The 22,010-nt window shown below is 47.0% G+C and overlaps 1 protein-coding gene across 1 annotated transcript in view; it reads left to right on the top strand.

Moving 5' to 3' along the window:
* Nucleotides 1-1,899: 1,899 nt before the first annotated feature.
* The window catches only part of CCDC15 (coiled-coil domain containing 15), a 47,165-nt gene continuing 27,054 nt past the window's right edge, over nt 1,900-22,010 (top strand). The window contains exons 1-5 of the mRNA XM_006257991.4: nt 1,900-2,121; nt 4,156-4,305; nt 8,352-8,558; nt 10,528-10,644; nt 19,360-19,527. Coding sequence (XP_006258053.3) covers nt 1,915-2,121; nt 4,156-4,305; nt 8,352-8,558; nt 10,528-10,644; nt 19,360-19,527 — 849 coding nt within the window. The 5' untranslated portion in view covers nt 1,900-1,914. The remainder of the gene's footprint in view (nt 2,122-4,155; nt 4,306-8,351; nt 8,559-10,527; nt 10,645-19,359; nt 19,528-22,010) is intronic.

The raw sequence follows: 22,010 nt of genomic DNA, 5'->3' as shown, positions 1-22,010 counted from the left end.
ACTGATTCAGGTGGAGATGATGATTCCTGCCTGCTGCCAGAGGTCACAAGTTTCCAGATTCCACCTTCCTGGGCAACCACATCCTCTTCCTTCTCTTGTGCTGCCTCTGGTCATCCTTCCTCCACAGTGCCAGAAGTCTCCTCCAGCACTGAATCAATAAAGTCCTCATAGCAGAGGATGCTGCAGAGCCTTGCCACCACCTCCTGTAGCTCTCCTATAGGGATCCTACCAGGAGGTACTGCTCACATCACAGGCAGTCTCCTACCTGGCTACCGCTGGAAGGAACTTGCAAGCTGCAGTCTCCACAGCATAAAACCAGGATTTGGGTGGAAGCCTTAATGGTGAGCGGTCCTGCTTGGACAGACACATCACAAGCGGAAGCAGAGGAGGAGCTGGCAGTGGCTCTGGCATTGCAACATCCTCCAGGCATTTCTCTGTGTCTCTTAATCCACTGTCTCTCTTTCTAAGCAGACCTTCCCTAGCAGACTGACCTATTCACTTCACTGTTCCTTGGTCCCAAAACATTCCTTTTCTCCTGCTAACCTGCTTCTTCTCACTCAGCTTACAGTGAAGGAAAGTGAGAGTTACTGGGCAAGCCCCCCTGCTCTGCAGTCTAGTTAACAAGGGACTTAAATATTGGTCTAACTCTTGAAAATTACCTACTTACACTAAATATCTGTAGGCTAGCTGCTCTTAATTAAGAGAACAAGCTTACCTTAAAGGCTCCCCTTCAAAGAGTGGGGCAGCAAACTATCCTGTTTGCTCACTCTGTGGCTGCTCCTTTTATACCCTGTTGGGGCTGGATTGGCTTGGCCCTTGTTAGGGCTTTTGTCAGACACAAGCAACAATGACCCAGCTAGCAAGGCTCTTGCTCAGAGCACACCCCCAACAGGCAGCCCACCAAACAAATCATTAGCAAGCCAAACACAGAGGCAGCCCTAGCTCACTTACCTTCCTGGACCAGGATCTGGCACCTGGCTCCTCTTTGTCTTCCCCTTGTTCCTCTTGCTTCTAGCAAACTGCCGTTTTTGTCTCTGTTCAGTGGTTTTGTTTGCATCTTCTTGATACTCTTTGCAGCCCACAAGGGCTGAGGGATGCTGCAGGCACAACACTCGTTTACCATACACAAGATACATTGTGGGTGCAGTTTAGCTCAAGAAGTTTTGATACCAATAACTCTAGCGCTTAATATGGAAAGAAATCTTTTAACATTTAAAAATGTATCGATGACTAGGAAATGCGTATGGCTGGTCAGCAAAGAAATGCACTATTGGCTTCTGTTTAAAACAGCTCCTTGCTTTATTTGTGTTAATTTCCGAGTTGTGTGCAGAGAGCTGGTACCTCGGTGGGTGTAGGCTTGGGGGTGGGGAGCTTCTTCGTGACCAGAGTGGTTCCCGTGGTACTATCTTGTGACCAGAGCATAGCACCTTGCCTCTTGACAGGCTCCCCTTGCTTCTGCTTGTCCACACATGGTGGCTAGCCAGCCTGCTCGGCTAGGAAGCTGCTCAGGGGACGGGGACGGAGCTGTCCACATTCCTTCAAGGGAAGGGAGCTCCAGGTGAAGGCAGTTAAGAGCGTGTAGCCGGGGAGGGGGCGGGTGCCGACAACCGGCTGGCGGACGGGGAGAGACTGGGTGGCCTGGGGCGGCGCTCGGGACGCTCCCTCCGTCACTGGCTTCTGGGCCCGGGAAAGCTCGTGTTTGCAGAGCAGCGCGGCTCGCGCCGGAGACCAGGGAAGAGCGGGGCTCCCAACGGGCAGAGCCGCGGCCGCCCCAGCGCTTCCCTCGCACGGCCCCGCCGCGGGCCGCCGCACCAGGGGCAGGGGCTCCGCTCCGCCGCGGCTGCAGGCAGGTCTGCCGGGCGCAGGCGGCTGTTGGGCGGAAGTCGGCCGGCGGGGGCGGGGCCCGGGGTTGCCATGGCGGCGGCCGCTTCCGCTGCCGCCGCAGCGCCCGGCTCTGAGCGAGGCCCCGCGGGCCGGAGCATGGCCGGGGCGCGCGCGGAGGCGCCTGTCGGGAGACCGCGGCGGACGGTGCTGGCGGAGAGGAACCAGCGCGTGGCGCCGGTGGGCGCCTGGGTGGAGCGAGCCGGCGCCGAGGTCGAGCAGCCGCAGGGCCTGGCCTTCGTGAGTGCCGCTTCCCCCGCAGCCCCACGCGCCGCGTCCTCGCCTTGGCCCCCTCCGCTTCCCCTCTTGCTCTAAGCCCGGCGGTCTCCGAGTCGGCCGGCTGCTCGGCTGCCTTCCTGCGCTCCCTTCCCCTCGGCGGCACCGCTCCCGCGCCTTCTCGTTCGCACCCGCCAGCTCCCGGCACTTCCCGGCCGGCCCGCCGTCTCCCCAGCCAGCCTGGGACCGCGGCTGCAGCTGTTCCTTCAGAACTTAGTTTTCATGTCTGTGAAGATGAGTTTGAAAGAATGAATTTATCAGTGGATGCAGCCGGTTTGCAGATGCCTGAACTGCCTCCCTCCACCTATAGGTTCATATTCGATGAATGCGGGAAGCATAATTCTGTTTGTGTGGTCTGCTGCACATCCGACTACAGCTATAGGATTTCCCAAATCAGTTTCCATTTGACCTGGAGCATATCTCTACAGAAAATATCCAGTGTTGATTCAGAGCCTTTCACTAATAGGCAGCAGACCATAACCTGTGGACAGTTGTTCTAATACTGGGTGGTTGGAGCATGGGGCTTGGGTGGGAAGAGTGTGTAATGGGGTGCAAAGGGGTGGTGTGTGGACCCTCCCAGTACATTCCCCCTCAAGATCCCCCACTGCTGGCAGCAGCAGCAGGCAGTGGGTCCTGGTGGCAGTTCCAGCCAGTTCTGGGAGCTGCACTTGGCGGCAAGGAGTGGAGCCAGGCCGGCCTGCCTTTGTTGCACAGGGCTTATGTGCAGCTCCCAACACTCGCACACCATGGGCCCCAGGCCGTGGAGCCCTGCCCCTGCTTCCTGGTGGAGTTCCATGAGCTGCACATGGGAGCAGGTAGTGGGGTAGGCAGCTGGCTCCGTTGCGTAGGCCTTTCCCCTGGTGGTGTGCAAGTGGTGGGAGCTGCATGTGAGCCCTGCACACTAGAGTTGGGCCGGCCTGGCTCTGCTCCTTGCTGCCACATGCAGTTCCCAGAACTGGCCAGAGCTGTGCCACCAGGTGCCAGCACCTCCATGGGTCATAAGCACCCTGAGGGCCTGTCCAGTGGCAGGGGCTGTGCACCATGGGGGGGAGGTGCTCGCTCCTCACACCCCGCAAAACGCGTTCACCCACACCCTGCTCCCACAACATGCCCTATACCCCACCCGTTGCCACACACACACACACACACACCCCCCCCCCACACCCAGCCATACTCCACATATTCTCCCACACACAATACACAAGGCTAAGACTTTATTTTTGCATTATTATGCAGTCACTTCTATATACACTACATAAACACAAATCATAACAAAAATATTTTTTGAAATAAAAGAAAGTTATAGTCGATGTTTGACTTTTAGTATATGATGTGGTTTTTTTCTGGTTCCAAGATGGCAACTCCCTTTCCCCCCAGGAGTATTTCTGGGGGCAAGGGGAGGAAGCTCCTATGACAAAGGTCACAGGATGGGACAAAGGTTAGGGATGGGACTTCTGGTCCCAAGATGGCGATCAGGGGGTGGGACACCTGTCAAGAGGCAGAGCTACCATTGTAGCCCTCAATAGCTCCCCAAAACTCAATGAGCGGCCCTCCAGCAAAAATAATTGTACACCCCTGTTCTAATACTTAATTCTACCTACTGTTTGTGCCTTTTACTTTGCCTGGATTTATCTAGATTCAGCTTTTTATTACTGTATCTTTATTCTACTTGCTAAGTTGGAATAGATTTTTCTGTGATATCTTTTCATCTTGTAGCACCCCCCACCCCCTCCCAACAACTGTGATTAACTTGACCCTTGACCATATTGAAATGCTGGGTTGCTTGGGCCCAGCTCTGCATGCAGTCCATATTGGTCTGAATCAGTGATTTGGTCTTCACTACTTAGGCTTCCCCAAGTTATTGTGTCATTTGAAATCGACATCATTAATCTTATTTGACTTTTATTTATTTGACTTATCTGGCACAAGAAGCTGAAGTGCAGATTGTTGTAAAGCTACAAAATAACAAAGTCAAAAAGCCACTCTTCCCTTTACCAGGTTTCAGCATTTCAGGTTGAAGAGGAGCTAAAGGAGCAACAAAAGGAGAAAGAGGAGAGTCTGAGACGCTTTCAGGAGGAGGTGAAGCAGAGGGTGAATCAGCAGGCCAGGAGGAGGAGAAAGCATCAGCTTCAGAAATCCTATGAAGCGGTAGGACAAGCTTCTATCAATCCCCATCTCTGCTTTGCTATATATGAGGACTCGTGCCTGGAAAATAGTATTCTTTGGTTTTGAAGCAACACCATATTGATATAATCCATACAATCTTTGTTGAAATTTTGATTGGAAAAAAGTTGGGGAATGTAAATTATAATTTTTCATGTTATTTTAGCTTCAGGCCTCTTGTATGCACCCAAAAGTCACTTTACCCAGCTGTATAAATGCCACTTTTGGCACTTCTGTGCAGTGTGGATGTGGAAATGTCTTCTCTGCTTCTGAGCATGTGCAGTAGCTGCACTTGCTTGGCAGGTACATTGGTCCTGCACCTCAGTTCAAATCTGAACTTGTAGCCTGGTGAATTAGGTTAAAATATTGGGGTCCTTCCACTGCTCCAGCCCAGGGGTTGGGAAGAAATATATTAACCCAATAGTGTAATGGCTTGAAATCTCTGGGGTACTTCATATATTTCATAGACATTAGGGCTGGAAGGGACCTCAGAAGATCATCGAGTCCAGCCCCTTGCCACAGGGGCAGGAAGTCAGCTGGGTTCATAGGATTCCATATTTCTCTTGAAGTCATTCAAAGTAAGTGATTGAACCACCTCTGATGGCAGGCTATTCCAGACCTTGGGGGCTCAGACAGTAAAGAAGTCCTTCCTTATGTCCAGCCTGAAACAGTCTTGGAGGAGTTTATAACCGTTTGATCTTGTCATCCCTTGGGGCGCTCTGGTGAACAAACGTTCCCCCAGATTCTGGTGAACACCCCTTATAAACTTATAGGTGGCCACCAGATCACCCATGAGCCTGTGCTTTTCCAGGCTGAAGAGTCCCATAGCGCTCAGCCTCTCGTCATAAGGTCTGTTTTCCTGACCTCTGATCATGCGCGTGGCTCTCCTGCACTCTCTCAAGCTTCTCCACATCCTTTTGGAACTGTGGAGCCCAAAACTGGACGCAGTACTCCAGCTGCGGCCTCACCAAGGCCGAGTACAACGGGAGAATGACGTCCTGGGATTTGCTCAAAGCATCTAGGGATGCAAGCCAGCGTTTTGCTCACTTTACTAGCCACAGCATCACATTGAAGGCTCATGTTCATCTTGTGGTCAGTCATGACCCCCAAGTCCCTTTCATCTGTAGTGCTAGCCAGCGTAGCACTGCCAAGCCTATAAGGATGCTGCAGGTTTTTCCTCCCATTTTTCGGTGTTAAATACCATCAGGTTGTCATTTGCTCATTTCCTGAGCCTGTCAAGGTCCGTCTGGATCGCCCTCCTGTTTTTAGGTGTGGATGCTTCACCCCACAGTTTGGTATCATCAGTGAATTGGCCAGTCTCTTGATACCAATGTCTACATCGTTAATGAAGATGTTGAACAAAATAGGTCTAAGGACAGAGCCTTGAGGGAACCCACTGGTCACAGGGCACCATGACAATTGACTTCCGTCAACCACCACCCTCTGGGTCCAACCACGGAGCCAATTCCCCAGCCAGTGAATTGTGGTGAACCCAAGGCCGCAGTTAGCCAGTTTTGCCAGGAGGTGATCATGGGATACCAGATCAAAGGCTTTTTTAAAGTCAATATATACGACATCAATCTCTTCCCCCTTGTCCAGGTGATAGGTCACCTGGTCATAAAAGGAAATAAGATCGGTCAAGCAAGACCTACCTGCAACAAACCCGTGCTGGCTATCCCTCAGGAAGTTGCCATCAGCCAATCCGTGAAGAATGGCCTCTTTTATAATCTTTTCTAAGACCTTCCCCGGGATAGAGATCAAGCTGATGGGCCTGTAGTTTGCCAGATTCACTTTCCTCCCTTTCTTGAAGATAGGCACCACATTGGCCTTCTTCCAGTCTTTGGGCATTTCACCAGAGCACCAGGAGTTCTTAAAGATCCGTGCCAGGGGCTGTGCTGTGATGCTGGCCAGCTCCTCGAGTACCCTGGGGTGTAAACTGTCAAGGCCAGCTGACTTGAAGGTGTCCAGCCTCTCAAGGTGTTCCTTCATGAGGTCAGCATTGATGGAGGGCAAGGAATCTCCCTCACCCGGGCCTCCCTGTCCTGTAGTGGGCAGGGATGTCCCATGGGACTGGTGAAAGACTGACGCAAAGTATCCATTTAGTAGGTTGCCTTTTTCCTGGTCGTCAGTCATCAGTTGTCCCATCTGGTTTAGCATGGGTTCAACGTAGCCCTTGCTTTTCCTCCGGCTCCCCACATATCTAAAAAAGGACTTTTTATTATCCTTGATACTTGTAGCCAGTTGGAGTTCCGTTGAAGCCTTGGCTTTCCTGGTTCTGTCCCTGCAGGTCCGGACCAGTGCAGAATATTCCTCCTTGGAGGTGGATCCCGTCCTCCATCCTTTGTAGGTCTTTCTTTTTAGATGCAGGATGTCCGCTAGTTCCTTGCTGAGCCAAGAGGCCTGCTGTGCCCTTTTGCTGCCTTTTTGCCGAGATGGAATAGCCTTAGTTTGTGCATCGAAGATCACTCCCTTGAGGAGCAACCATTCTTCCTGAGCTCCCCTCCCCTTGGGGTCGTGGTCCCTTAGGGCCTCACCGACAAGCCTCCTGAGCTTGTCAAAGTCAGCTTTCCTGAAGTTGAGGACTTCTGTACTGCTGACTGACTTGTCAGCTTTTTGGTGAATGGTGAAGGTGAACAGCTTGTGTTCGCTGTCACCCAGCTTCCCTTCGATTGTTAGGTCACTGATTAGGTCATCCCCGGTTGCCAGTACCAGGTTGAGCAGTGCTTTACCTCCTGTTTGCCCGTAGACCTCTTGTGTCAGATAGAGGTCATCCACGCACGAGAGGAAGCTTTGCGACCACTCGGATTTGGCCTAGCACTCTTCCCATGAGATGTCTGGGTAGTTGAAGTCTCCCATGACAACCATGGACCAGGAGCATGTGGCTTCAGCCAATTCCCTGGTGAACTGGTCAAGCTCTTGATTTTGGGTGGGAGGTCTGTAGTGGACTCCCACTGCTGTGTCCCCTGTGCCGTGTTCCCCATGGATTTTAACCCAGAGTGTCTTCAGTCGTCCACCCTGGTCACCAATATCGGCTTGCAGGGACACATAGCTTTCCTTTACATAGAGAGCTACACCCCCGCCCCTTTTGTCCACTCGATCCCTCCTGTACAGGGTATAGCCGTCTATACCTGTGGCCCAGTCTTGAGTGGAGTTCCACCAGGTCTCTGTTATCCCTATGACATCATAGTTATGTGTGTTAAGCAGGAGAACAAGTTCCTCCTGTTTATTCCCCAAGCTCCTGGCATTTGTGTACAGGCACGCAAGTGTCTCTTTGGGGGCCCTTGCCTTGCCTACAGTTCGTTCCAGGGCTGGGGCATGGGTGGGCTCCCTTAAGTTCCTTGGCCTGCTGGCTTTGCAAGGGTTGCTCAGCGGGCCAGCAGTGGCAGTAGTGCCCCCATCCCCCGGCAGGCTTAGTTTAAAGCCCGGTGGAGCAGGTCAGCCAGTCTGGCTGAGAAGAGCCTCCTCCCCAGCAGAGAGAGGTTATCCAGGACTTATCGTCTTCCCTGTGACTTCACTCAGCAATAAAAGGACCTACTAGAGCTAAACGTGTCTTGTTCTCTTTGCCAGTCCATGTGGGGGTCAGCTGTGGCGAGAAGATGGAGAAAGATCGTGCTTTTAGCAAATTGATCCTACCTGCTAGGTTTGCATCTTTGAAATCAGACATGAAAGAGAAGTGACCTGGGAGAGGGGCAAGCACTATTTGGCTCTGACATGTTCAGATCTATTTTCATCTATACCTATGAGAACTGAAGAAGCACTAACCTTCAGGTGCAATTGTCACTTGAATACAGAGCCATAGAGGCAGTAAAGCTCCCAAACCCAGCAGTTCTGGCTAAATTACCTTCTCTCTCTCTCTCTCTTTTTTTTCTTAATGGGAAGAGAAAATTGCTACGACAGGTAGCATTGGGGAAGCTGTTAACTTGTGCGCAGATATATTTGAAGTTTGAATTTAGGAAGATGACTGTTAAGAACTTGCTTTCCTTTTTTTTTTTTTTGGTTTGTTTGGGGTTGCGGTCATTTTTTCACTGCAGGCAGAAAAGGAGAGTTGTGTTCTGATGCAATGCTCAGATTCTGCACTGCACTTAACTCCTAAGAAGAATACGTGTGTGTATCGGAGTAATGCAAAATCTGCCATCTGCAGTTTGGGCACTAATCTGGTTCCTCGGCAGCAACTTGGTGATAATCTAGAAGAACAGGGAGAAAACCAAAGCAAATTATTTCAGCAGCAAGTGACTGTGGTAAGTATTTATTGACATGTTTGGGACTGGGTGGCCTGTCCTCTTAAGAGAAGGTAGAAAGTTAAAATGAAGGGGAAGCAGCTGAGGGAAAGCTAATGAAGGTATGGCTTGCTGGAAATTCAAGTAGATGTGCTGGAGGGTAGAGCTAGGATTCAGAGAGATCTAGACAAATTGGAGGATTAGACCACAAGAAATCTCATGAGGTTCAATAAAGAGAAGTGCAAAGTCCTGCATTTTGGATTAAACAATCCCATGCTCTGGTTCTGACTGGCTAAGCAGTAGCTCTGCAGAAAAGGACCAGAGTGTTACAGTGGACAATAAGCTGAATATGAGCCAACAATGTGCCCTTGTGAAGAAGGTACGCTGGGATGCATTTAGTAGGAGTGTTGCCAGTGGATTGAGGGAAGTGATTATTCCCCTCTATTCAGCAGCACCAGTGAGCCCACATCTGCAGTACTGTGTCCAGTTCTGGGCCCCCCACTACAGAAAAGGATGTGGACAAATTGGCGGGAGTCAAGCAAAGGGCAACGGAAATGGTTAAGGGGCTGGGAATCATGAGTTATGAGAAGAGGCTGTGGGAACTGGGCTTATTTAGTCGGGGGAAAAAAGACTGGGGGTGTGGAGCTAGACTGTTCTCAGTGGTAACAGATAGAATGAGGATCAATTATCTTTGTTTGCAGCAAGGGAAGTTTATGGGCTACCCAGGGAGGTATAGAAGGCTTTTAAGACCTGGCTAGACAAAGCTTTGGCTGGGATGATTTAGTTAGGGATGGTCCTGCTTTGAGCGGGGTATAGGACTACAGGTTTCCCTCGCTTTGTGCTCTACATGCATTCCTGGAAAATGGTGCATAGCTTGAATTTGCATAAAGGGAACCCACCTTACAATGTAACAAATAGGGATACACTATCACAATGGGGATGGTGACTACAGAAACGTGTCACAGATGAGGGAGGAGCACAGATCCAAACAGGAGACTATTTTGGTGCATATCACTCCCACAGTGCACCGCACAAAGCAGCAACTGTGGGCTTCCACCACACTGATTGTGTAAGAGTGAATTTACCTCGCATATAATGAATTTTTGGTATAAAAAGGGTCATCTCCTTAGAGTGAATTTGCACACACACAACCCGCATAAAGTGAAGGAAACCTGTAGATGACCTCCTGAAGTCTATTCCAACCCTTATTTCCTATGATTCTGTGACTCCTATATTTACAAGGTAATGTGGTGATGGTGTTTATCTGGCTGACTATAGTAATGTTACCATGTGTTTCATTTCTTGTCATGCCTGATTAGTAGAGCTGGTATAACTTTTCTTCTTTTGGCCATTTCAGTTGCAATGTTTGTTTTAGTCTTTAAGCAGAATATGATGATGATTTCTTTCTTGAATGAATAAAAGAGAAAGAAGAAAGTTACATCAGCTTTTTTCTTTCTTTTCTTTTTTTTAATTCAGTATAATTGGTGTGTACTTCACTACCATATAAGAAACTTTATAATAATAATTGTTGTGAGGAAAACCACAACAGTCTGTCATTAAAATTAGCAGTTACCCTTTATGAGGATATTGAATCTATGCTTGAACTACTGTCAGTGTTTGCATTTCATCTGGCAGAAAAAAACAACTAAATAAAACCTCTGTACTCTGTACCTCTTCCACATTGGTATGTAATGTTGCCCGGGAGGCAGTAGGTGGTGCTGTTTCCCCCAAGTGCATGCCGAAGCTCAATTATTAAGCGTGCATGTGCATTATCTTAACTGAATTTTGCAATGTAGTTTTGCAGTCTTTTTAAAGAATAACTTGCCCAACCAAGCTATATGTGGCCTTCCCAGTCTGAAACTAGAGGTATCTAGATTTGAGGCTGTACTTCGGTGCCTTCTTGAATAATATCTTTCTGTATACAAAATCCTGCTAACCTTCATTATGTTGGAGTTATTTCCTTACTGTTTACATGGCATCTTTCTGGCAGCTTGGCAAAACTATGAAGCAGGTCCGTCGCAGGCTGGCATCCTGCAAAACTGTGCCTGAAGGAGCGGCTCCTTTTGAACTTTCAGCAGGCATATGGAGAATTGGTCTAACGAGAGAGGTAAGTAAGTGGCTGATAGCTTGGCCACAAGCACGGTGATGGTAAGTTATTTGTTATGCTGTGTGAAGACCTTCAACTTAATCAAGTCAAACTGCACCATACACTTCAATGGCTCTTTTCTACAGTGCATAAAGCACAGTAGTTTGTGCTGCCACTAATTTAACTGAGATAATTGCTAAATTCCCTTGGATTGAGGCATCCAAAGATGCCTCAAGAATACCTTTGCGATTCAGAGTAGTTTGCCTTGGACTGTCCTGTTAAACTCTTTCATTCCTGCAGCCCTTTTATTACTACTTAGTATTCAAATAAAGCAGTTTTCATTTAATGACTTTATTTGCCAGACCTAACATGAGAAGATTTAGGCCTTGTGTATGGCAGGAGAGATGATTTTGGGAGCAAGGCTCACAACCCAATAGCATACTTTCTACTTGCTAGCATAAGCAGAGTCTAGGATAATGATCCTGAGCTCTTCTGCACCAGCAAGTTGAAAGCCAGGTGCCCATAGGTGTCTGTCTTAAACCCTTGGGCTGTCCAGGGCCAGGGCTGAAAATCTTGTGTGTAGCCTAGCTCCCTGGGACCTGGCATTTTAAAATGCCTTGCAGGTCCAGAAGGGCTGCAGAGCAAAGCAGAAGGGGCTGCCAGGCACAGGTGTTGCCAAGGAACCTTGCAAATCAATTCCCTGGTAGCCCATTCCTGACATTGGGACTGGGGCTCTCCTAATCCTGATGCCAAATGTTGAAAGTCAGCTGATTGTCAGCATCAGGCTAGGGGCATTCTACACATTTGGTTTATGGCCCCATACAAACAAGCCAAAAAGATGTTCCATATATTCTATGGATTATGTTTTGTGTCTGGTTTGCCACATTATAGTGCTATAATTTGGCTGAGTGTGTAGCACTGTTGTTACTTATGGCACAATTTAATACATAAATAACACCATAAATGTTGTGTGCTGGAGGCCTCTAAAATTAGGAAATATGAGAATTGAAACAAATGTAAAAGTGTAACCAAATTTAAAAGAAATGCTAAACTATCTGTCCCAAGCACATCTGCAGGGAACCTTGGGAACCCTAAATTTCTTCCCATTATGCTACCATTTACCCCAAGGAACAGACCAAGATAGGGAGCTGTCTTGGCACTGGTGATCATTTGCTGTCTCAGCACCAGTGACTCTGTGCAGCTGCAGTGAAGGATATTTGCCTTTCCCAAGTGGTCCCTCACTTCTGGGTTATGAAAGAAAGTATAGGTCTCCCTCTCCACGGAGAGGGTTAGCCTGGAGTATCACCTGCCCAGAAATCACTAACTACCTTATTTGAAATACAAAAATAAATCAAAATTTAATTTATATCAAATAGTGTAATGTACAGATAGGAGACAATAGAAATGAACAATTGTGCACTAGTTTTACTTAAAGACCAAATGCCCCAATAGTGAACCTAATTCAAGAGAATATCATGCCTACCACATGGTAACCCCAAAACGTAACTACATCTTAGGATCACCTCTGGTCTACTCTAAACATTGAATGTAAAGGTGATGACTCCTTGTACCTCATGCTGAGGGTATACAGGGACAAGCTAAATATGGAACAGATCTGCCTGTTTAGTTCTGTAATGAATCTGTTGTTAATAACCTTTTCTGTTGCCTGATCGGCTTCTTGCAAAGTAAGAATAGGGAAAGAATGGAAAAATAGTTTGGAGTTTCTTTCTTCTTCTGGCTTATCGACAGAATTTGTTTACTAAGTTCCAGGGATACTATTGCAAAGAACTTCACCAGCATTATAATTTGTGGTTTATTTGCATGCCTTTTTCCCCAATCAAGCTTGCTTTCTGTTCCCTTCTAAAATGTGAAATTTCCTTCCCCAGTATCCCTAGGTGAGGGTCCAAGAGGCTATAAACAAACATCATATGTCTTGAGATATGCCATTTTATCCTAGGATAAAGTGCAATCAGTCAAACATCCATGCCCTTTTCCTAGGATAAATCCTAAAAAGGTTCCCAGGATAAAAAATACTTTAGCTGATCCTGGGACATTGAAAAGTGCATCTGAACAATTATCCCATGGTTGCATCATTGAATAAGTGATAGAAAAGAAGCAGTCACTAGACTCTAGTAAGGAGGAGAATGTGTGTACATGCCAATCCTGGGATATTTCTGTTCTGGGATAAATACAGGCACAACTTGTCCAGGTGCAAATGCAACATCTGTTCCTAGCTAAACAGTCCTGTAGTAATGATGGGAAGGAAGAGGCCTGTTGTTATGCAACTTAGTAGAACTAAAATTTGAAACTTGTGAGTCATCCGTTTCCCCAGGGTACCTGAGTTGACATATTTTGGAAGTATTTTTAAATGGTGATACATTTTCATGTAGAGAAATCTGCACGCGGGTAACTGTAAAAGTTTTTCTTTCTATCGGGATACTTGTTCCATCAGACTCATGATGTTCAAAAGACTGGATTTATCAGAAAGAGCAACAAACAAGTTTACTTATTGGCTTAAAATTTCAGATGCACATGCGTGCTTCTAAATAGCATTCTACAAAATCCATGGTGCGTTCAGACTGTACAACGGAATAAAACAGTACTGGTGTTTTGTTGGTATACTCTTCTGTTGTGCTTTCAGGGCTTGTAAGTAATGTTGTCATTGCATTTTTGGACTAGTCAAACCATTAGTCATTCTAGCTTTGCCTGGCACATTGCAGGGTTTCAAGAACCTTCTTTGTTCAAGCTATAGGAACAGCAAGGCAGAACAAAATCCTAACTCCACTGTTTGTCTGTCTGTTTTTGTCCCTTATCTTTTTCACAGGCCCTCCTTTAGATTCACTTAGCCTGAATTAAGGCTTTGTCTGCCTCATGGTAGATATTGTTCTCTACCTTGTATAACTTGAGGAAATTTTGTGTATTAAACTTGTGCGTGTAGTCATTGCATGTACATATACATGTTACATCAGTAAATACATTACAGTACAGTACATCATGTAAATACATCATGTATATACATATACGTATATAAATATATATAAACAATTATAGGTTTTTGCTTGAGGCTTTTTTTAACTCCAGAAAACATCCACTGTCTTTAGGTAGTTGAGGCTTGTAGAGTCTAATTTATGACTTCCAAATGCATCCAACAGGGTGCCCTACACTGACAGTCATGAAATTCCAAATGGTGCTATCTATCTATGACATTTGAATTGCAAATACAGTGAGTTGTCATGGATGTCCCCAGTTCTAAGTATAGAAGGGTCAGTGTGGGTGTTTAGTGTATGTTGTCTTTCTGCATTTTCAGGAGATGCTAGTATTCAAATAAGATGACAACTCCCCTAGTTTTACTAGCTTGTTTTTGCAGTCTGCGGTATTGCACACCACTTAAATGGGTCATTCAGATTCTTTTGCTCCAACTCCTTGAGTGAAGTTTTGAGCATGTCCTTTTGTAACCTATGTCATCTTCATCCACAGAACAACCCTTCAGATGGCTCCATGGTGTGCTCAGGGCAATATGAACATATGCTGTTTTTTCAATAAACTAATGCAATTAAGCGTATAGGCAGATGTAACTATTGTATGCATTATCAGATTTTATATAATGCAACTCTTAATGTAGGCATTCACTTATAGTGATAACTGGGATCCTGGTTTTCTCTGTTTAAAAATCCCAAAGTCTCTGGTTAAATAACCCAAAACCCATGTTTTTCCATGATTAAGATGAAATGCCACTATATATAGTTATCAGTTGAACACGTTTCATTCATATATTTTACAAGTTTAAAGTAATTTGGAAGCCTATCAGTGCCTCAATCATTAAAATAATAAAATACATTCTAAATACATACCATATTTGGGAGTTTTCTTTTGGGGGCAGCTGGTCTGGGGTTATGTGATAGACGGAGTCTTTTGGTTTGAGTTGATATCTTTTATTAGACTAACTTGGAGGGTTGATGTTTGTAGCAAGCTTTCAGATAACACAGTATCCTTTTTCAAGCTAAGTGGAGTGCAGAAGGGGGAGACTCCCCTGTGTATACCGGGGAATCCGTCAGTAGTCTACGCAAGCGGTTATGGCAGTTGAACTGAACGAACTGCTCTAAGGCCAATCATACATTCCATATTTTGGCGGGGAGGGGAAAAAAAAATTGTGGATTATGGTATGGGTACTCGGTATGGTTGGGGTTTAGGCAGACTAGCGAGGAAGCTCATGTCTGTTCAGTCCATGATTTTTCGTGTCCAGAGTGGTGATGAAGCTGAGTTCACGGGCACATCTTTTGAAGATGTTTTGTAAATTTCCTTTAAGGAAAAGGACTGAGATCTGACAGAGAGTGGTCATTTTGGGAGAAAAGTGCCCCTACAGGCAAATGTGGGTTTCCGTCTTTAATGGATTTCCTGTGTGCATTCATTCATTCGTGATCTCAGGTTCTGGCTTGTCTCTCCCACGTACCTACCGTCTGAGCATTTTGTGCATTGGATGAAGTATATCACATTCTTTGATGTGCAGGTATAGGATCCAGGGATGGTGATAGTTTGGTTTTCTGGTGTAGATATTCTGGGGGCTGTGGAGATGTGTTGACATGTTTTGCATCTCTTTTCTAGACATGGTTTGGATCCATTGGTTGTGATTTGGGCTGTGGGAAGTTTACTTCTGATGATGAATCTTGCTAGATTTGTAGCCTGTAAAGGCAAGGATGGGGTGGATCAGGAAAGATCTCTTTTAGTTTCGGGTCTTTTTCAAGTATCAGTTGAAGTTGTTTAAGAATTTTCCTTACTGGTTCAATGGAGGGATGGTAGGTCAATACTAGCAGAGTACGAGACATGGGGTTTTTTTGTTTTGTAATGGAGTAATTCCTCACATGGTGTCTGTGTGGTTTTTTCAAAGGTGCGGTCTATTTCTCTAGAGAAGTGTCCCTGTTGTATGAGAGCTGTTTTGAGGCTTCCCACCTTGAGTTCTCATGTATTTTCCTCAGTGCAGATACAGTGGTATCTGAGGGCTTGGCTGTATATGACAGCTTTTTTAGTGTGTTTTGGATGGTTTCTAGTTCTGTGTAGATATGTGTTCTGGTTTGTAGGTTTTCTGTATACGGAGGTTTGTATTGTACCATTGTGGATGACCGTGGTATCTAAGAATAGGGTGGTAGTATTGAAGTACTCCAGAGATAGTTGGATGGAGGGGTGTTAGTTGTTAAATTGTTGGTGGAAATCTCAGAGCGTCAAGGTTCACTGTCCATATCATAAAAATGTCATCTATATATTGAAGGTAGAGTGAGGGTTTGACGGTACAGTTCCCAAGAAAGGTTTCTTCCAGAGAGGCCATAAAGAGATTAGTGTATTGTGGGGCCATTTTAGTGCCCGTAGCTGTGCCCTTAATTTGAAGGAAGTGTTGGTTATTGAGGGTAAAGTTGTTGTGTGAGAGGATGAATCATGTAAGTTTGGAGATCTCTTCTGATGTGTATTCAGAGGCATGTTTTTGTTCCTGTAAATAATTGATACAGACTTGGATGCCATCCTGGTGTGGGATGTTGGTATATAAGCTTGTGATGTCCATGGTGGCTAGGGTGGTGTTGTCAGGAAGGTGGTCAAAACTCCTCAGTTTACAGAGGAAGTCTGTTGTGTCTTGGACAAAGCTTGTTCTTTGGATGACAAGAGGTTTGAGGATGGATTCAATGAGACCTGATATTTCTTCAGTGAGTGTTCCAACGTTGGATACAGTGGGTCTGCCTATGTTCCCTTCTTTATGGATTTTGGAGTGCATATAGAAGGTCCTTGGATTAGGGGATGGAGGAATCAATGCATGGTCTGTGCCCCCTTCCCAAGCATGGTCTGTGCCCCCTTCCTCTGCCCTCATGGAATTACCTGGGGGGATGGTAAAGAAGTGAGGAAAAAAATTTCCGAGTTTATAACGGGGAAATTCACCGGCCCAGCCAGAATCAACAGCAATGATAGACCGGCAGCTGCTACGGTTCATCAGCAGCTGTTCAATCAGCCTCAGCCCTGTCCATGGCAGCACCAGTATTTCTGGCCCACTGCCAGGGCCAGGAGAGGAGAGAGATGGACTCTGGACAGAGGCAGAGAGCCAGGAATGCTAGTATGATGGTGAAGAAGCTTTGGACCAGGGGTAACCAGTGGAGACAATCCTTGGGAGCTTGGAAGGGCTCTATTAGTTTAAGCCGCTGCCGGGAAGGCTGCAAGAGCAGGGACAGCAGGTAATGCCAGCCGGGAGACGTGCTGAGAGAAGGCGCCATCAGGAGAGCTGACCACCCTGAACAGGTTTCGTTTTGTGTTACTTTCCCTTTTACTTTGTTTTTTCCTCTGTACTTTGGTGTTAGGCCTGGGAAGTAGGACTGTAGCCCCTGAGAAAAGGGAAAGGAAGGAACCAACACCAGCTGAGGAAAGCCAGCAGGGGGACCAGCTTCAAGCTTAGCCGGAGTGGAGTAAGAAAAGCGGGCAGACGGACCCACCATACTGGGAAAGGTGGCAGGTGCTGCTAAAGTCTTGATAGCTAGGCGCCTAGGCATCCAAGGCTGAGAAGGGGACCAGGAAGGCTCACCTAGATTTTTTTTTTTTTTTTTTGGTCTCTGTTGTTTTCTTTTGCGAGGGCCCTGCACGTGAGATAATTTCCACAGCTGTAAGGACCAAACAGTCTTGAGGCCCGTGGACACAGCCTGTGGCAGCATTGGCTCTAAAGGTTGCGACTTACCTGAGTTCCTTCCACTGTTTGGGTTGTCCTCCATTCCTCCTCAGTCGCGGTTGCCGTAAGCCAGGCTTGAGACAAATGAGGACTTCCGGCGGGGTAAAGAACAGAAGAAGATTGCCCATTGAGAGTCGAAGGCACAACAGACGCAATAACAACAGGGTGGCACTAGGACAAGGTGTAGGGGAGGTTGGAACCCCAAAGAAGAACCGGACCCAGCTCATCCAGAATTATACACAGCGGAAGTAGGCCATCTCTGACTAAGACAAGTTCAACACCAAGACGTGGCATACAAGAATTGGGTAATCTCTGTTGTGTGTAAGAACTGGGTGAGTCCATACCCCCCACAGCATAGTCCTGCAGGGCTGCCGGGCCCCATGGCCCTATCTTACACTCTGCTGACAGGGATCTGTGGGAGCTGCTGTCCACTGCTGCCCAGCTGCCAGGTGCATGTGTGTGCACACTTACGTGATGCCCCCTGCGTCCCACTCCCCCCAAGACCTAAGCAGCCCCTTGCAGGCTGGAAATCTGGCAGCCTGCAAGGGGAAATCCACAGTTTCCCATAGTTTTTTTTTTTCTTTAAAGGAGGAAATCTGTGATTTTCTCCTTAAAGGAGAAAATCCATGTTTTTCTCTGTTAAAGGGTGTGGCAGAGCACAGGGTGTCTCTGCCACTTTAAGGGCCTGGAGCTGGCAGCCTCCAGGTGCCTGATTAGGGCAGCCATTTTGAGGCTTAGGCTGCTTATATAAACAAGGCAGTTTGGCTGCAGGAGGTCAGGCAGCAATATCGCCTGGCTGAAGGGCTGCTGTGAATGACCCAGAGGTAAGGGGGAGCTTCATGGGGATGGTTAGGAGGCTCCTGGTCCTGGGCATGACCTGAAACTGCACCCTGCCGGGAGTGGGTGGTCTGGTGGGGCTCTCAGTGGTGCGAGAGCCCCCAGGAAATGCCAGGCCAGTTATCACCCCGGTGAAAGGTGAGTCGGGACGCCTTAACCCCTAGCTCCCACTGCCACCGGGTGGGTTACCCTTGAGTTTGTTGGAGGGCCTAGAGGGCCAGTGCTGTGAGGGGCCCAGAGAGGACGGACCCCGAGAGTGGGAGTGATGTGGGCATGGTGCTGCAGTTGCCCCCGAGAGGACGGGGAGTAGTGGCACGGTGAGGCCCAGTGACAGAGTGAGCGGCTAGAGAGACCCAGCCCGAAGGGGAAAGTACCCTCGACTGGCCCAAGCTGGGGCCAGGACTACGGTAGTCAAAAGGGCCAGGGGCCCACCGCGAGGGATGCCCAAGAGCCAGGGACCTGGAGTCCCGACTGGCCTGGAGGTGGGCCAGGGCCAGGTAGCCGAAGGTTCCGGGGGAACCACACCCGAGAGGGGAACATAGCTTCGGGGGGGCTAGGTAGCCCGGATGAAGGCGGAGTGGCCGCCTGATAGGAAGGATCAGAGAGGGGTCCTGTTAGGACGATTCTGGGGCCCAGTATGGGGCCGGTGATTATAGTAACACCATGATGCCATCTGCGAGACTTGGGCTGCGGTATTAGAGGAGGTCGGAGCCGCAGAGCGCCCCTGGCATCGGGGCACTACAATGGGCAGCCTGCCGCTCAATTGACATCAACATATGAATCGATTATCATCAAAGGCGTGGCGGACGAAATAAGCGGGCGGTTGCCCAGAGACAGGTGGGCGGGCCACGAAGAGCTAGGCCCTGAGTAGGCCCCCTGTCACGGTGACAGGCGGGCGGGCCACAGAGTTCAGCCCCAGGAGACCCCCTGTCACAAAGGGAAAATCCCTGTTTTCTGCAGCAAACAGAAAACCCAGATTCCTGGTGATAAGAATCTAACAAAACTTTAACCCTGTTTCATTCAGTGTTAGTTACAGCTTTTCTAGATAACTTGTATCACTATAAGATCATGTAAACCTAACATTTACATTGTAACAACTGGTGCATGGTCCTGAGTGGTACCTCCTCCTCCTCTTTTAAAACAGCTAAAAATTACATTTGTCCATAGTCTGAGTTTTAAATCTCATGTTTATTTTGTTTCTTCAGAAATTAGAATCTCGAAGTATAAAGCCATTACACAGAGAAGAGGTGGATAACGAAGAGTTCCCTCTGGCAGGGCATCATGACCTTCCTGCTGAACTACGAGACGAGATGGCAACCAAAACCCAGACAAAACAGGGAGATGAGTTATACTTCAAATCAGAATCTGGAAAAGTAAGAATTGTACAAGGCTTTTCTTAATGTTGATGAGGCTGGTTCAGCTGGTCTTTGGTCTTTTAAGTATGCATGGTGGTGGTGCCAGAACAACAACCCTGTTGACAATCCTGCATTTCCAAAATAGCTATTGTGTGAGCAGTGACTGCATATCTCTTTTACATTGCCCTGCAAGTTAAAACTTAGGTTGTGTACCAGATAGAGTTCAGACACTGCCTTGACTTCTCTGCTGAGATTGATTGATTGCGAAGAGCATCATTTGCAAGGGTGACTTTTTACATGGCTTTCTATTCATACAAGTCATCAAGCAGTTACTTTAGTGCCTTTTTGGTTCTTTTACAGGAATGTTTCACCTTGTGGGGTGCTTGTAAATGTCTTTTAATTACACTTATTAACTGAGGTTGGTCATCTTAATCTCACAATTTTGTTTCTTTTGTTTCTGTTCCCTGAATGGATTATAGTTATTTCTGGTGATAGGCGGGGAGGAGGGAGTAGTGAATGTAATTAAGAGTCTGCATGTTTGAAACAGTTTTCTGCAAATAGCATGTCCCAGAGACAAGTATTAAATTCAATTTCTTGTCCTTTAAGAATGGGCTTACAAAGTGAACTGCAGAATGGTTTCATTTGCGTGTGCAAGAATGAACTGAAAGATAGTGCAATGTAGCCAAAGCTCAGAATTTGTGTTTCTTGTATAGGAGCTGTCTGCATCAAAGAACTCGTATTCCTATACAGTATTCCAAAACTCTTCCCCATTCTTTAACAGCAACCCCTAGAGCTAGATTGGGCAGCCCCAGGAGTCTTCAACCTAAGCCCTATGGTAATGATTCTCAAATGGGGTACCATGCAATGTTAACACTGTTAGGTGTGCAAACATGATTCAGAAGATAAAAGCCAGAGATTTCAAATAGGATTTCATTATGTGAAAGAAATTCTGATCTGTTGTGGTTTTCTGAGTTCTTGGCAACAGAAAAATCATTCTATTGTTTTTTTGTAGTCAAAAAATGAGTGAAAACTAAGAACTAGAATTTTCTGACAGGTGCCTTGAGTCTAAAAAGGTCGAGAACCATTGCTGTATATGGAGAAGACCCCCCTGACAAGAGCTCCCAAATCACATTCTTGAGCCTAGCTGGGAGTCCCCTTTGCTGCTGCAGCTCCCTCTTAGAAGAAGAAAGCCTACCTGTGGGAGCCCTACATAACAAATTCTTCCCTTATCTGCAAGACATGAGCATCCAACTGCCCCTCCACTGTCCCCAAGAGCTTTGCAGCTATCCATATCCTTCATTTAGTTTTGACCTGACCTGCCCTGTCCATCAGCACAGCCCCAACCCCTTCTCCATTGCTTAATACCTAGAGCTATCTCTGGGTAGCCCCACCAGCCTTCAGCCTTGTCTCTCTAGGGAGATTCACTGTAGGTGAAATCCCTAAGCAGACCTGTTCATCCATAGCAAGTGACCATGCACATTGAAATGTTCTGCTGTTGGCAAATTTGGGCTAATTTCATGATTATGTGAAATTGTCCTGGACTTTCCACATCTGGACTCTTCAGATAACATGTTTAAAAAATCAATTTTTGTTTAGATTTCATGTGTTGCTAACTAGATGAGCACTGAACACTTTGTACCCATTGAAGACTCTTGACCTTAAAGTATGGACCTGGACTTTTACTATTTGTTTGGAAATGAAAAAGGCTAGTGTAATTGTAGGGAAGGATGCAAACTTGCTCTTTTCTAGTACAAATCCTACAGGGTGGTTGTGGTGGTGTGTTTTAGTACCTCATGTATGGGTTTGTATAACTTCTCTCTAAATCTCAATTTATCAGGATTTTTTTTTAATTCCATATGAGAGAAGGAAAAATGGTAGTGACCCTGTTAATGAACCAGTGCAGGGGGTTCTGTATTTAATAGCACAGAAGGCTTTTTTCCCAGCAGTTTGAGACTAGGTATTAAAGGAAAAAGGATAACTTGAGGAGAGTGTTACTGTGCAATCGTAGTTAAGATTCGGATGTGCCTTAACTGTGCATTCCCATGTTTTCAAATGTCTTGTATTTTTCTAGTTTCACTAAGGAAATTCAGAATTAGTTTTGCATGGTTTCTTTGATAACTGCTAGGGGTGCACCGATAAAGATTATCTTGGCCAATACCACTAGCCGATCAACCAGCCTTATTAGCTGATTCCGATCCGATAACCGATTTACAGGAATGCAGCTAGGCAGTGTGGAGAGCAGCTCCTTGCAAGTAAGTGTATGGAGGGGAAGGGGCATGGAGAGGCAGATCGAGGCCCCCACAATGAGTGAGGGAGTGCGGCTGGGGGCTTTGGCCAGCCAAGGCGGTGAATGGGACCTGGGGCTGGGGCAGGGAGCAGGATGGAGCTGTGGGCAGCTCTTCCAGGGGATTGGTGTCCCCATAGGTGACTGGTAGGAAGGGCATGGGGGGGCACATGCCCCCCCCTGACAGGGCAGTCCCTGCCAGCCGCGGTTTCTGCGG

Source organism: Alligator mississippiensis, chromosome 16, assembly GCF_030867095.1.
Source record: "Alligator mississippiensis isolate rAllMis1 chromosome 16, rAllMis1, whole genome shotgun sequence".
Taxonomy (NCBI): domain Eukaryota; kingdom Metazoa; phylum Chordata; order Crocodylia; family Alligatoridae; genus Alligator; species Alligator mississippiensis.
This window is presented reverse-complemented; position numbering and strand designations above follow the sequence as displayed.